The 13,865-nt window shown below is 39.3% G+C and overlaps 1 protein-coding gene across 2 annotated transcripts in view; it reads right to left on the minus strand.

Annotated features, from left to right (window-relative positions):
- Positions 1-1,093: 1,093 nt before the first annotated feature.
- Positions 1,094-13,865, minus strand: part of AGTPBP1 (ATP/GTP binding protein 1) — a 169,482-nt gene continuing 156,710 nt past the window's right edge. Inside the window, exon 26 of one of the 2 annotated variants that reach the window (XM_032392979.1) lies at positions 1,094-4,244. In XM_032392979.1, coding sequence (XP_032248870.1) covers positions 4,067-4,244 — 178 coding nt within the window. In that variant the 3' untranslated portion in view covers positions 1,094-4,066. Of the gene's footprint in view, positions 4,245-9,464; positions 10,775-13,865 lie in introns of those variants that run through there. The other variant, XM_032392980.1, reaches the window with a different exon arrangement.

Here is a 13,865-nt window from a genome sequence, read left to right on the forward strand (position 1 = left end):
GCATCCCATCAGGACATCTTGGAAAGGGACAGTCCCACATTTGTTACTATAAAGAAGTAACTTACCTATACGGTTTACCTATAAGGTTTACCTTCTGAGTATCTGGAGCTAAATCTCCCAAGTTGTCTGGGTTTGCAAATAGAAGGGCACCACAAGTCCACCCCCGCTCTGCAGGGGCTTGTGAGTATGCACGCACGCAACTGCCCAGGGAGAGATCACTTCAGTTCTTGGCAGCGTCAGCCACGCCCCAGACTCCAAAACGTCACCCCAGCTGGCCTGCACAATGCCTCAAAACGCCACCACAGGAGGCCCATTCATTTGGATTTAGGTCCTGCCTATTCATCAACCTCAAATTGAAAAGTTTAATTACTCAATGACCCCAATAACCAGCCATACTCTGAAGCCCAAGAGCTCATAAAAGGTGCCAGGAAACCAAAAGGGCTTGAAGTATAAGGAAGGCTATGAGATGGAAGGAGGGGAGACAGGCCTAAGTTACTGCTCAGGGTCTAGAAAGAGAAGGCCCTAACGATCAGCCCCGTATAGGTAAGTACAAAGGCTTTACAGATATCATTAATGGTGGAAAACAACTGAAATTTGACATTCCAGGAACAGAACCCTCAAAACATGAATTCTCATAAAGAAAATAAGACTTTCTTCTGAGTTTCCCTTTTTCTGTGCAGGAATTCAAATGTGCTTTAGCCAGAAAAGTATTTGCTTAATATTAATAAGAATATTCTATTGGATAAAGTAGAATGGTTTTTCAATTAAAATATTGCTTCACTAGGTTTTTCCAAATGGAGAGACCTAGGGCTTACATGCAGCTGCTTCACTGAATTCATGGATTTTCAATTAATACTTTATAACAAAGTACATACAGGAAGGGTGCCTGGGTGGCTCAGTGGGTTAAGCATCTGCCTTTGGCTCAGGTCATGATCCCAGGGTCCCAGGATCGAGTCCTGCATCGGGCTCCCCACTCAGCGGGGAGTCTGCTTCTCCCTCTGACCCTCCCCCCTCTTGTGCTCTCTCTCTCAAATAAATAAAATCTTTTTTAAAAATGTACATATAGGAAAACAAAAGGATTTATAAAGATACATTTATGGTTTCATTAGTGTCATTTATTTCTGGATCATGCACAAAGACAATTCCATTAGTACATTTATTACATTATCCATTTTAGTGCTTATAATAATATGGTCATCTTCAGTTGGATATTTGAAATGTAGCTGTTAGTGCGCTATCTGAAGTGGAACTCCAGGTTACTTATTTGTAATTAGGATTCAAACAAATGTCCATGTTTCTGAATACTACACACCACTGGCAGACGTGGCAGGAACTGAGTAAGAAAGATACTTAAAGCAGGACAAAACCCTGTCTCCCAACAATAGTATGACTGCAAAAAAGGAAAAGCCGATGTGAACCACAGGTTTTTACACTCCGCCTTGCCTGAATAAATTTCACAAACTCCAGAGAGACCCTCAAGCTTTTCACATTCCTTACTCTTTGCAGAAAGGCCAAGGACGGCATCTCCTTTTGAGGCAAGAACACGAGGCCAGTCGTCTGCAGACGTGGGCTGAAACCCTGGCTCTGCCTCAAGTGCCCCAGTGACTGCACTCGATCTCCGTGTGTCTATTGTCTTGATTCTACACCTGAGTTTGATCTAAACCATGCCTTGGTGCTGATTTCCAGTTCACAGGTCCTGTGACTCCTAGGAAACGAGGCTGCAAGAGCACATCAGATCAGACAGTGGTTCTCCTAGCGTGGTTCCTGCATCATTACCACCTGAGAACTTTTAAGAAATGCACATTTGGGGCCCCGCCCAGAGCCACATCGTATCAGCAATCTCTGATTTGGGAAGTAAGTCCTCCAGGTGATTCTGATGCACACAACACAGTACGAGAACCACTGGATTGGACCAAAACCACTTTTAAGAAATTCGCAGTTCCAAACACAAGGCAAATTAAATCAACCTAAGCTCTATCATTAAACTCAGTTTGTCAGCTACACATTACTTTTTCAGGGCTATGGCACTGAAGGCATCTCAATCATTCTTTGAAAATCCTGAAAAGAAATAGCCAGAGATAAAATTTAGGGCAATTTTAGCTACTAATAGCCAATGACACCTAGTTTTACCCACTAATTCAGAAAGTTAGGATTTGAAATTCTTATTTCTCCAAAGCTATTTATTAAAGAAAAAAATCATTTCCTAACCATAAAAGACTTTCTCTTCAACCTTGTGAATAATGATTTAATAAAAGGCATATTCGGGTTTGTAACATATACTAAAAGATGTACGTCATCAATATGAAATATTGTAATAGTACACAATAAGGGATTTTTACACTGCCAACATAATAAATTGAAGTTTTGAGTTATCTGCACACTACAGTAACTGTAATTGCTTCTCATACATGGATATCTTGTGTTTTAATTTCTAGTTTTATAAGAATCAGGAAAAATTTACATACAGACATAGTGGCTCCATGATCCACTCTCTGAAAAAATCATAATTAAATATGTAATTATTTTATATATGAAATATATAAATAAAAATAAATAACTTTATGAATTATTAGATAAATTATTTAATAATATTTTAAAGTATCCTGATCTTTCCCAAATTAGTTCACCACACACTAAGAGGACTGTCAAATCCTCACAATCTAGTCTTTATTTTCTGAGATTAATAAGAATTAGGCTACTAAGAGAAAAAGAACTCTATCAATTGCCCCATACTGCGTTTTCAAACATAGCTCCTAGGACATCAAAAATAAGCTACACTATGGAGGAAATGCCTCAAATGATACAGTGAAAATTACTGGTTTGGAAAATGCAAAAATCTGAAATACATTTTTATCATTTCTTTTCCATTATTATAGGTTTAAAAAAAAAAAAGATTTAAAAAATTCTAATCAGGAATAAGCAAAGATAATGTACCCAAACCTAAGCACCAGAGTCCTGGCAAGAATCTGTTAATGAGGTATCTCTTTTGGATTTGTTTTATTACAACAGAAACTTAGTTTGTAGGGCACTTATCCAGAGCCGCTGAACCAGTTTTATTCTATTTGAAGACAAAGTCGTTCCTGCAGCAAAGCAGCTTAAACCAGAAAGATGACAGTGCAAGAAATGGTTTACAGTCACTGTAGTCATCGAGACACAGATGCCAGGGTCAGTGCGTCTAACAGCATCACACAACTCAGGAAATGCTAAATACGCTTAATACACAGATACACATTTAACACAAGATCGTATCCCCACTGCATTTTTCAAGCTGAACAAACTATCGTGATAAACAGTTTAGATGCAACCAAGAGACACAGTTTTAGAGAAAAGAGCTGTTATAATGTATGTTTTACGACACGTAGAGGTATACCTATACCATAAAAAACTTAGAACCAGTAAATTCAGCACTTTTTTTTTCTGTTTTACAAATTTTTATCAATGTGTTTGGATGTTGGATTTTTATAATATTCTCACAAAGATTCTATAAACCAAATAATCTGAGCTGGTTAAAAAGGATGACGAAATGAATTCAACATTTAATATAGCTTTTATTTGTTTAATTTGGTAAGTGGAGAATGTAACGCTTTCAAGGCAAACTCTGGGTTATTTCAGTCACAAGTCCACAGTTAACATGATTCTGAAGCAGTCTTATGTTCAATGTCTACCCACCCTACACAGTCACAGCTAGAGAAATCCATGTACATACGTATTTGTTTTCAACAAGTCGGGATTCAGATTTCATATTCTCACACACTTCAAAATGTATCCATTTGATGCAGGATATAACCATAAGAAGATAAAAATTCATGCAATGATACTCAGGTTTAAAAAAAAATCCAATATTTGATCATTCAATGCCATATCAAGTGCACTGAATATCTAAAATAAAACAAGTGCCAATTTTATCATGAATTAATAACATATTTATTGTCTTGAAACCAAACAGGCCCAAGTTACTTTTTGTCTTTCTTGAGTCAGCTATTAACTCATTTCTCTCAAACTTCCTGTGTAAGAAAAAAGAAGATATTTCCTTTCTTTTTTGCACTTTCAAGAGATGGCAGAAGGTTTAAGGTAGGTATGCTCTTGATAATTCAGAGTCAGAAAGTACTTCTTCCTGAGCAGAAGGTTCATAATCTCCTACGTTTTCCGCCAATTCAGTATCTAAGTCGTCATTACTTTCTGCACTGTAATCCACTTCTTCAAGGAATCGAGGCTCATCTTCATCCAAAACGTAAGTGGTAGGGCTGTGGCCAGAGCACAGAGAGCACACGAGACTTCATTAGATCCTAAGGTTCTAACATAAGGTAATTTGACCACATTGGGTTAACTTTGATTTCAAAATAACGTAAGTAGTTTGATTAGCTTTAAAAATGTTATCCAAATGAAAAAGTTAAGAGATTTATAACAGTTGAGACCATAAAGGGTGAAATGCTAAGTATTAATCATGTGACAAGGCTGTCAACATATACCCTACAGTTAGAGAGCTATAAAAAACAAGAGACTCCCCTATTAGGTTGCTTTTTTCAAGGACTTCAACAATTTGCAGGATTAAAAGTTCTGTCTTAATCACTAAAAAGGAACAGACCATTTCAATAAGCTTTATCTTATTAATTCATCCATTATAAGAAACTGCGGTATTTAGGGGTGCCTGGGTGGCTCAGTCGTTAAGCGTCTGCCTTCAGCTCAGGTCATGATCCCAGGGTCCTGGGATCGAGCCCCGCATCGGGCTCCCTGCTCCAAGGGAAGCCTGCTTCTCCCTCTCCCACTCCCCCTGCTTGTGTTCCCTCTCTAGCTGTCTCTCTCTCTCTGTCAAATAAATAAAATAAAATCTTTAAAAAAAAAAAAAAAAAAGAAAGAAACTGCGGTATTTAAACACTAAAACCACTTATTCTAAGTCTATACAATGATTATTTGCCATAAAACAGCCCATACACTCTTCCTCCCAGTTTCCAGTGGTCAAGAATAAAAACGAAAAACAAGTGAACGCTCCACATCCAGATTAATAACTTGCCCTTGGGACACAGAATAAGATATTTGCTTAAAAGCACTAAGTGCTTCTGAATATTTCATTAGGTAGGCTGTTTGGGATAAAGACAACCTTTCCATCTTTCCTCTTCAAAAAAAAAAAAAATCACAGTATTCTGATTTCTCCCCATTTGGGAGATTTTACACACATGCACGTGCGCACATGCACACACACAGTGTTATCAAAGAAACACTACAGAAATATTTCAATGTCCCCATGTTGTGACCAAAACTATCTTAATTTCACACAGATGCATGTCTGTTTATATCCCACCTGCTTCCAAAAAGGATTTCCCATCATGGATGCAATTAAAAGCTATAAAATCAGAAAATAAAAAAGGAAACAATAAACTGTTAAAATGAGCAGGGAGGCAAATGTCATTAGGCATCTAGACTGAAAGAAGTCCTGCACTGAATATGAAATTCGGTTCAGATATCTACAAGTTTAGGCAGGAAAGACAAGTTAATGGATTATACGGTTCTCATTTTCTGAAAAGAGAAAGCAAAACTCATCCATTAAGATTATCTCTTTTTCCTAGAATTGTTTTTATCTTGCTCATTAAAAATATATTGCAAAACCACCTTGATCTATTTATATAGCAAACTTCTTAAAAAGTTCAGAGCTTGGGTGGGGGGATGGGTTAGCCTGGTAATGGGTATTAAGGAGGGCACGTACTGCATGGAGCACTGGGTGTTATACGAAAACAATGAATCGTGGATCACTACATCAAAAACTAATGATGTATTGTATGGTGACTAATAAAACATGAAAAAAAAAAAAGTTCAGAGCTTGCCCTGTGATGGAGTAGTCCCGATAAACCTGCTGAGTGGCTTGAAGGACTATGTGAGACTTTATTACTTACCTAACACTCACAAGAATGATTTCAGAGCTTTCAATTATGCAACTAAAATATTTATCATGAATCTATCAGGTCTTTAGGGAAAAAATGAGATTAAAAGGAAAAAATTATTTGCCTTTTAAAATGATCATTTTCCTTTTTTTCTTTTAAAAAACAGTAATTCATTCCTCCTTCATGAGTTTGGTGTTTCAAATTCTCAGGGTGTCCCCGGTGAATCACAGCATACATGGAAGACTACTAGAACAGACTCTTAGAATAGACGGAGGCTTCAGCTAAAGCAAAGGAGGGGGAAGGACAGAAGTGAGGGGAGAAACTTGTTTACTTTCTTCCTGGAGACTGTCCTAACAAGAAGAAATGATCATGGAAATGCAAGGGAGGAGGCAGATTTGCTCAAAAGCCATGCACTCCACTGGTACAGGGGCTGGGGAAACCAACCATAACTGTAAAGGCTCACTCCACAGTGAGGAGGCACCATGCCCAAAGCAGTGCAGTTACCCGCAGCATCGTGGGACCTCCCGACAGGTAGGAAGAGCACAAAATCCATGTGGTGGGTGGGTGGGCAAGCATCATTAAGGAGATCTACGGACAACAGAATTCCAACCCACCCCTGCATTCCACCCCCCACCCCATACCACCACCAAAGAAAACAGACTGGCATAAAGTAAACTAGTTGCAGGAAGCCCAGCCACTACACGGAGGTCAGAGCAAGGACCTAGTTCTACATGGGCAGCTGAATACTAGAACATTAATCAACATGAACTAAGAGAAAGGGTTTAAAGAAAAAGCCTAGACTTATAGGCTAGAAAACAGTCTTGTAAGTTGAAGAAACAGAAGAAGAATGATTTCGAAGCAACAAAAATGCCCAGGATCAAGCAAAAAAAGCTGCTGGACATCAAGGAGACTTGGAACAATGCTGGGGTCAGATACTGATAAACACTTTTTTTAAGTCTAAGAAGCACAACCTGGAAGGCAAAGCCCCTGGAAATTTAAAAGAAATCCCATAATAAGGAATGTTCAGAAAATAATTTGAGCCTGTCAATTCCTGATCTTGGCTTCCTCATATGCTGACTGTGACATAAACCCCCCCTCCATGTTCCGGCATCATCCATCGTGATACCTAGGAACGGATGGATTTCACACTCTTAATTCCATTCCCAGAACCCTCACTGACCCTGATATTTGATGCCTGTTTCTGCAGGTCCTATCAAAGTCACATTCCTATCCTCAGCTTCGTGAAGGTGTACCGTCTGGCTGAAATGCAGCGAGTCCATCCAGCAATGGCAAAGGGGCCCTCAGTGCTAAGCTGTGCGCGTATGGGGGCAGGGGAGAGCGGTGGGTAGATCTAGGGTCAAAGAGCTGCAGGAATCCTGAGACAGCGGGAACAGAAGATTACAATCCCCGTAACTCCACTGAAAGCAGCCTTCTGACTGGTATTCCAGTTGCCACTGTCCAGTCCATTGTTTCTAGATCTCTCTGTTGCACTTAACTGGTAGCAATTCCAATACTCCTCTCTTCTGCTGTGCCTCATTCCCCTCTGTCCCTCCTCACTGCTGATCAAGTGCTCTTCATCCTCCGTAGTATGCCTCAAAAATAGGTGCTTATAAAAATGCTCTCCTGGCACGCTCTTATATGCAAGCCCTCTTTGAGTAAGCTCGCATATTTTAATTTGCATTCTGATCATTTCCAAATCCAAATTTCAAGCCCTGACCTCACCCTTGAACTTCCACTGTGCACACAAGCACTTGCTAGCAGACTCACATGGCTATCTCACATACACCCCAAATGTATGTTCGGAATAGAACTCACCAGACTCCCTAGCAAGCCTGCTCTGCTTGTCCTCGTCCCAACATCATCCACTCAGTGCGTCATAAAACCTAATTCTCAGCAAGTCCTGCCAATCAATCTCTGAACTACCTCTTGCTTCACATTTTACATCACAAACTTTCACTGACATTGCTTCGTCTGCTTAGGACATACTTCCCACCTTTTTTCTCCCAGCGACTCGTATTTCCTTCAAACTGCAGCTCAGGCTCATCTTTAGATGTTCTTCCTTTCTGGAAGCCCATTTTGGGCTAAGCGCCCTTTCTCTGTATCCCCTCTGTACCCTGCGTGTTCTGTCCCATCACTGCTCCCAGGCAGGTGAAACCTTCTATTTGTGGGCCTGTCTTCTCAGCAGCATGTCAAGGTCGGGAGCTGTGACTTACGCATATTAATCCCTCTTATCAGCTCCCAAGAGTACTCGACACACATTGTAGGCCCTAAACGAATATTTGCTGAACTCCACGAGAAGCCACAGGGCCCACGAGACCATCAATTTTTATGTTACCCCATCCCACTGATTATACTTTATGTAAAAAAACTTAAGGCACAAGACCAATCATAGCAATTCAGCTTCACTTTTATTAATAATTCCAACATGTTTTGAACAATGTACAACTTAGGAAGGGCCTTCATATACATTATATCTCACAATAACCTCCAGGTTATTGAGAAAGACTTTAAGGTAATTTGCTCTAGAGTTATAAAATAATTAATCCCTTGACATCGGCAGAAAGGAATTCAAGTAATAATTCGATCACAAAGAGAAACTCTAATCAGCACTTAGTTATTTCCTATCACTATTACTTTTTTCCCACCACAACTTCCTTGTCCCCCTAATTCTCTTCCTGTTAGTTTACTCCCGCTGCCCTGTTCTGCTTCGTTCTCCAACGGCTGGCCTATGTAGACCTGCCCTAACATCCTTCTCTTCTGGATTTTAATCAACGAGAAACATTTCATCCTAAAAGAGAAGAGCATTTTAGTCCAAAACCAAATCTTCCTCATGCTGTTTCAGGAAAAATATCAAAACCTTCACCCAAATGGCTTTCTCACAGGATGAATTTGTTGAAATTCTCTGCTGTATGGTGTCATTATGATGCAGAAGAGGTTCAAAATTCCCACTGATTTCTGAAGATAACAAAAAATCCTGCTTCATTCAGATTCCGAAAGTGTTCTGGCTATCACTATGTTAAACTAGTAAGCATAGGCAAAATTAAACCTAAGAAAGTCGCCGTCTCCCTCGAGGCACGCCCAGCCACTTGCATTAGCGCTGACTGGACATCTGAGACACCAGGATGCAGATCTTCAGCTCTGTTACCTACATCAGCATGAAAGAAGCCAAACCCTGGACATGGAGTCAGAAATTCTGGGTCCGTGCCTCTCTTCTTCCACTAGCCAGCTGCACGACCTTGAGCAACTCACACACTTTCTTCAAGCACTGGTTTTTCTCAAGAATAAAAGCCAAGAGAACAGTGTCAGAGCCACTACCTCACAAGTTGTTTGGCTCCAATTAGGTAGTAAGTGTGAAAGCATTTGTAAATTCTTAAGCTGTACAGATATAAAATGCTATTATGAAATTAATAAAGCTACCTTGTTAAAGAAAAAAGTTAATCAAGGGGCGCCTGGGTGGCTCAGTCGTTAAGCGTCTGCCTTCGGCTCAGGTCATGATCTCAGGGTCCTGGGATCGAGCCCCGCATCGGGCTCCCTGCTCCGCGGGGAGCCTGCTTCTCCCTCTCCCACTCCCCCTGCTTGTGTTCCCTCTCTCACTGTGTCTCTCTTTGTCAAATAAATAAATAAAAATCTTTTAAAAAAAAGAAAAAAGTTAATCATTTCCTAAAGAGCCCAGGTAATGGGCTGCCCCCACACCAACACGACTAAAAATACCGCCTTCCTCTTGTAACTCAGAATCCTCCCTTAACCTCATACTCTTCTACAATTTTGAAACTAACCTACCTGTTTTCAGACAGCACAATAAAGATATCCTGGGGGAGAAATTCTGAAATTGATACACAAACAGAAAAATATTCCATTGCCCAAATTACCAGCAATTTGTGACTTGCTGATTATGTCTTTCTTGTATTGAAATATCAGGTCTCATGTGAAAGAAAAATCTCTATCCGCCTAAATATCACAGAATGTTTTATTTATATAATTTGATTCCCAGCTCATAAGAGACGTTGTATCTACTAAATATCAAAGCAAACAAAATTATCCACAGAAAATACAAGTAACAATTTTTGTCAGTCTTAATTGTCCACAGTGTATACATAAGTATTTGCACATTCCTACACATGTACATACCCAACACACAGAGTACAGAATTTCTAAGAGGATATTTCGGCGGTGGGGGTGGGGGGGAGAAAGTCGTTAATTTACGGATACTTTTTGGACCACAAATATAACTAAGCTGCCTTCAAAAAACAGTCACTAAACTCCAACTGACTTTATTTTACTATTGATCTAAAAACATTCCTTATACAAAATAAAAAGGTTAAATAGTTAAGTTTCCCAACAATGCAGGACAGCCTCAAAAGCTGAAACCATTCCTTTTTAGTAATTTTACTTAGTCACTTGGAAGATACAAGATACAATGAAAGCACAGGGGAATTCTGGAGTCAGATCTGGGCACAATTCCTGGTTTTGTTGGGAATTACCAGAAAGATGACCTTGGGTCAATTCATCTCTGAGCCTCAGTTTACACAATATGAAAAGGGGTTACAATACCATCTGTCTCTGATCATTCTCAATAGAGCACAAAAACCTCGGAGATAATAATCGAACTTAACAGAAACTCAAAATGGGCATGCGTGTTTGTGGTCCCAGGGCCACCCCTGGTTTAGTGATGCGCTAGCAAGATGTACAGGATTCAGCAGACAGTTGTATTAACAGCTATGATGTATATTACAGTGAAAGGATACAAAGCAAAATCAAGAGCAAAGGTGCATGGGGCAAAGTCCAGAGGAACTCAAGGCCAGGCAAGGGCAGCTGCTAAGAGGCAGAGAAGTCATCAGAACTTTCAGCAATTTCAAAGGACTGGAGGCAAAAATTGGAGTTCAGAGCTGCCAAGTTTCCTGAAAGAAGGGAGTTGCAGAGATATGACCCCAACAGTTCTCTCCCGGAGGCATGTGACAAATTCTTAAAATACACAGTGCAAGAGGCCGAACAGCAAAGCAGAAAGCAGCAAAACAAACCAACCAGAAAATAAACAACAGAATTTGGGGCAGTCTTGTGGTGCTGAGGAAAGGAGAAGCCCTAGGCCTTCCACAGTGACCTCTGGAGGGCTACCACTTAGAGAGGAGAGGCGTGAACCAAGGCTAAACAAGTTTTACAAGTTTTGCAAACCCACCTCCAGCTAGCTCAGTCTCTTGCCAGACTGGGACCACCTGCCTACTCCACAGCCTGCCAGAGGATAGAATGAATCCTCTTTGAAGGAATAATTCCTCCTTATTCTGATATACCATATTCTTACTTTGAAGTCTCAAATAGGCACTTACTGAGAGGAATAACTTAATTCTTCCAAGAGGCTACAAAGAATATAGCTTATAAATATTAACAAATATCTACAATCATCAAATTCCTTATACAGCTGTCTTAGAGACTAACAATTACTAACTCCATACTTATCTGGATCTCAATAAGGATCATTTCTCTCTCTTATGATAAGCCTCAAAGCTTTCATTATAATCAAATCTGGCCTGGGGTCCTGAAGTGTTCACATTAAGTCCCCAACTTATTTTTCTGGATGATTTTAATCTCCTCTATATTTGTAGGTACAACAGCATTTCACTGACTTAGCACAAAAACACAAATGGTTCACTTCAACTATGATTTCCAGTGGACTAGAAGTGGTAATATGATCTTCAATTACATGGCATGATTTATCTGCCTAGAAAATATTCTAATCTAATTATAGCTGTAAGAATTTTCTACATGGTTGCAATAAATGACACTCACAAATGCACACCAGACTCAAGCATGTGCATCACAGCCATTACAAAGGATTTTTTAAGTAGCTTGATTAAATGGTAAACTGTACATTTAAAATAAAGCACATTAATACAGTAAGCTTGACTGCATTCCTGTAAATACTGCCATTAACATGTGGCCACAAATGATCTATACTGACAGACTCTGTCCTTCTGTCCTTGACCAAACTTGAGTCAGGCTCTTCTGAGTCCTCCTTTCAAACTAGGACCTGACCTTGGGCTCTGTCCTCAGTCAGGGGCTCTGCCTGCTTAGTCTAGCTGTAGTAAGAATTTTGCTGAGTCAGTTTATCAAAATCCCCCACTCTCTGTATCTCATCAGTCTGGCCTGCTTTCAGCAAAAACTCCATCAAGTAGGTTTAGCTAGAATCTACCTTACATGTGATGGTTCCTCTTAGTAATTTTCCACCCACCAATCCCCCACTCTACTCCCTGGCTATAAATCCCCACCTTGCCTCACCGTATTCACCCCTTGTAGCAGTCTTCCTGAACAGTCTGCCTTCCTAATCTGTAACAGTGTCACAAATAATTTTCTCTTTAACAATATTAATTTAATTTTCTCAGAAGACAAAGTTCCTACACATTTACAAATAAACACAAGCTTCACATGAAGAAAGTACAGAAAATACAGAGGCTAATATTTCATCCTAGTGTTAACAGTCTGTAGCAATGAGTAGCTTTGTACGACCTTACCAATAACCTCCAGCCAGTCGCTCTGATACTGCTAGCGACAGAGGCAGGGCCTTTAACCAAGAAGCATTATGACGTTAACGCATTCACAGACCTGTACTCATTCTCTATACCTTATGAGAAATGTACTCTATCTTTATCAAAACACATCAAATTAGATTTTTTAAAAAGTATTAACAAAAAAAGAACAAATGCTAAACATATTTTAAAGGTTTTCTCCAGCTTAAGTCCTATTTATTTTATTAGTTGCATTAAGTACAAATTCAACAAATTTTCTAATGTCCATGCTGTATGCACAAATACAAATTAAGTACTGATACCTGCTACACCACAGATGAACCCTGGAAACAAGCTAAATGAGTGAAGCCAGACGAAAAAGGTCATACACCATATGATTCCATTTATATGAAATATCCAGAACAGGTAAATCCACAGAGACAAAAAGGAGATGAGTGGTTGTCAGGGGCTTGAAATGACTGTTTAATGGGTATGAGGGTCTTCTTTGGGGGTGCTATAAAAAGTTTTGGAACTAGACAGAGGTGACTGATAGTTGTACAATATTGTGAACATATTAAACACCATTAAATTATTCACTTTAAAATGACTGATTTTATGCTGTATGAACCTCATCTCAATAAAAAAAAAAGAAAAAGAAAACAGGTCGAAACACTGATTATAAGACAGTCATTAGGCTTCATTTAAACATGGGCATATGTTTTTATTATGATAAAACATTGCATAGCGTTTGGCGTTTTTCAACTTCACTTTCCTGTTCAAACTTCAAATACTTCTTCTGTATATCTAATATCCTGAAAGTAGTGACCACCAACCATATCCTGATGAGCAGCACTGTTAAATGTTTTATCAGTTCTCAAATCCTTTAAATGAGACTGAGAGGACTCTTTAATAGTTCAGGTGACAGGTGAAATAAAAACACTTTCGCTAAGTACAAAAATACTACATAGCTATAAGCTTTTAAAGGAGCGCTACTGATATTCCCAGCTTTGACCTAAAAGAAACACCCCCCCCCCCCCCCAGGAAAGATATAATGCAGACTTAGTGTTCCATCAGATGAAATTTTTATTATACAACAAATACAATTAAGTAAAGTTAGAATGATTTATGTATGGTAATTTCCAATGAATGCTCTGGGAATATAAAACATGATTAATTTTCAACCACAGGCTTCACTGAAAAGGAAGTTCTATAACTTCTGGTAAGTACAGTGAGTCTCAAGAGCAACGAAGATGACTGTAAAAGAATAACTTTTCTTTTAAAGGATAATCCACAGGAAAAAGAACACTGAAGAGGAAATAAGAGCAAAGAAGATATATAAAAAAATGTTAGAAGATGAAGGCAGATGGATGAAAAATGAACGGGGCCTGAGTGCCAACCTCTACTTTGCTCAAGTACTTACAACAGGGGAAGCCATGGGGAAAATGCTAATTTGCATTACACAGTCAGAGGAAAGCTAAAATAATCTGGGTGA

This window comes from Phoca vitulina, unplaced genomic scaffold, assembly GCF_004348235.1.
Source record: "Phoca vitulina isolate PV1807 unplaced genomic scaffold, GSC_HSeal_1.0 scaffold70, whole genome shotgun sequence".
NCBI lineage: Eukaryota > Metazoa > Chordata > Mammalia > Carnivora > Phocidae > Phoca > Phoca vitulina.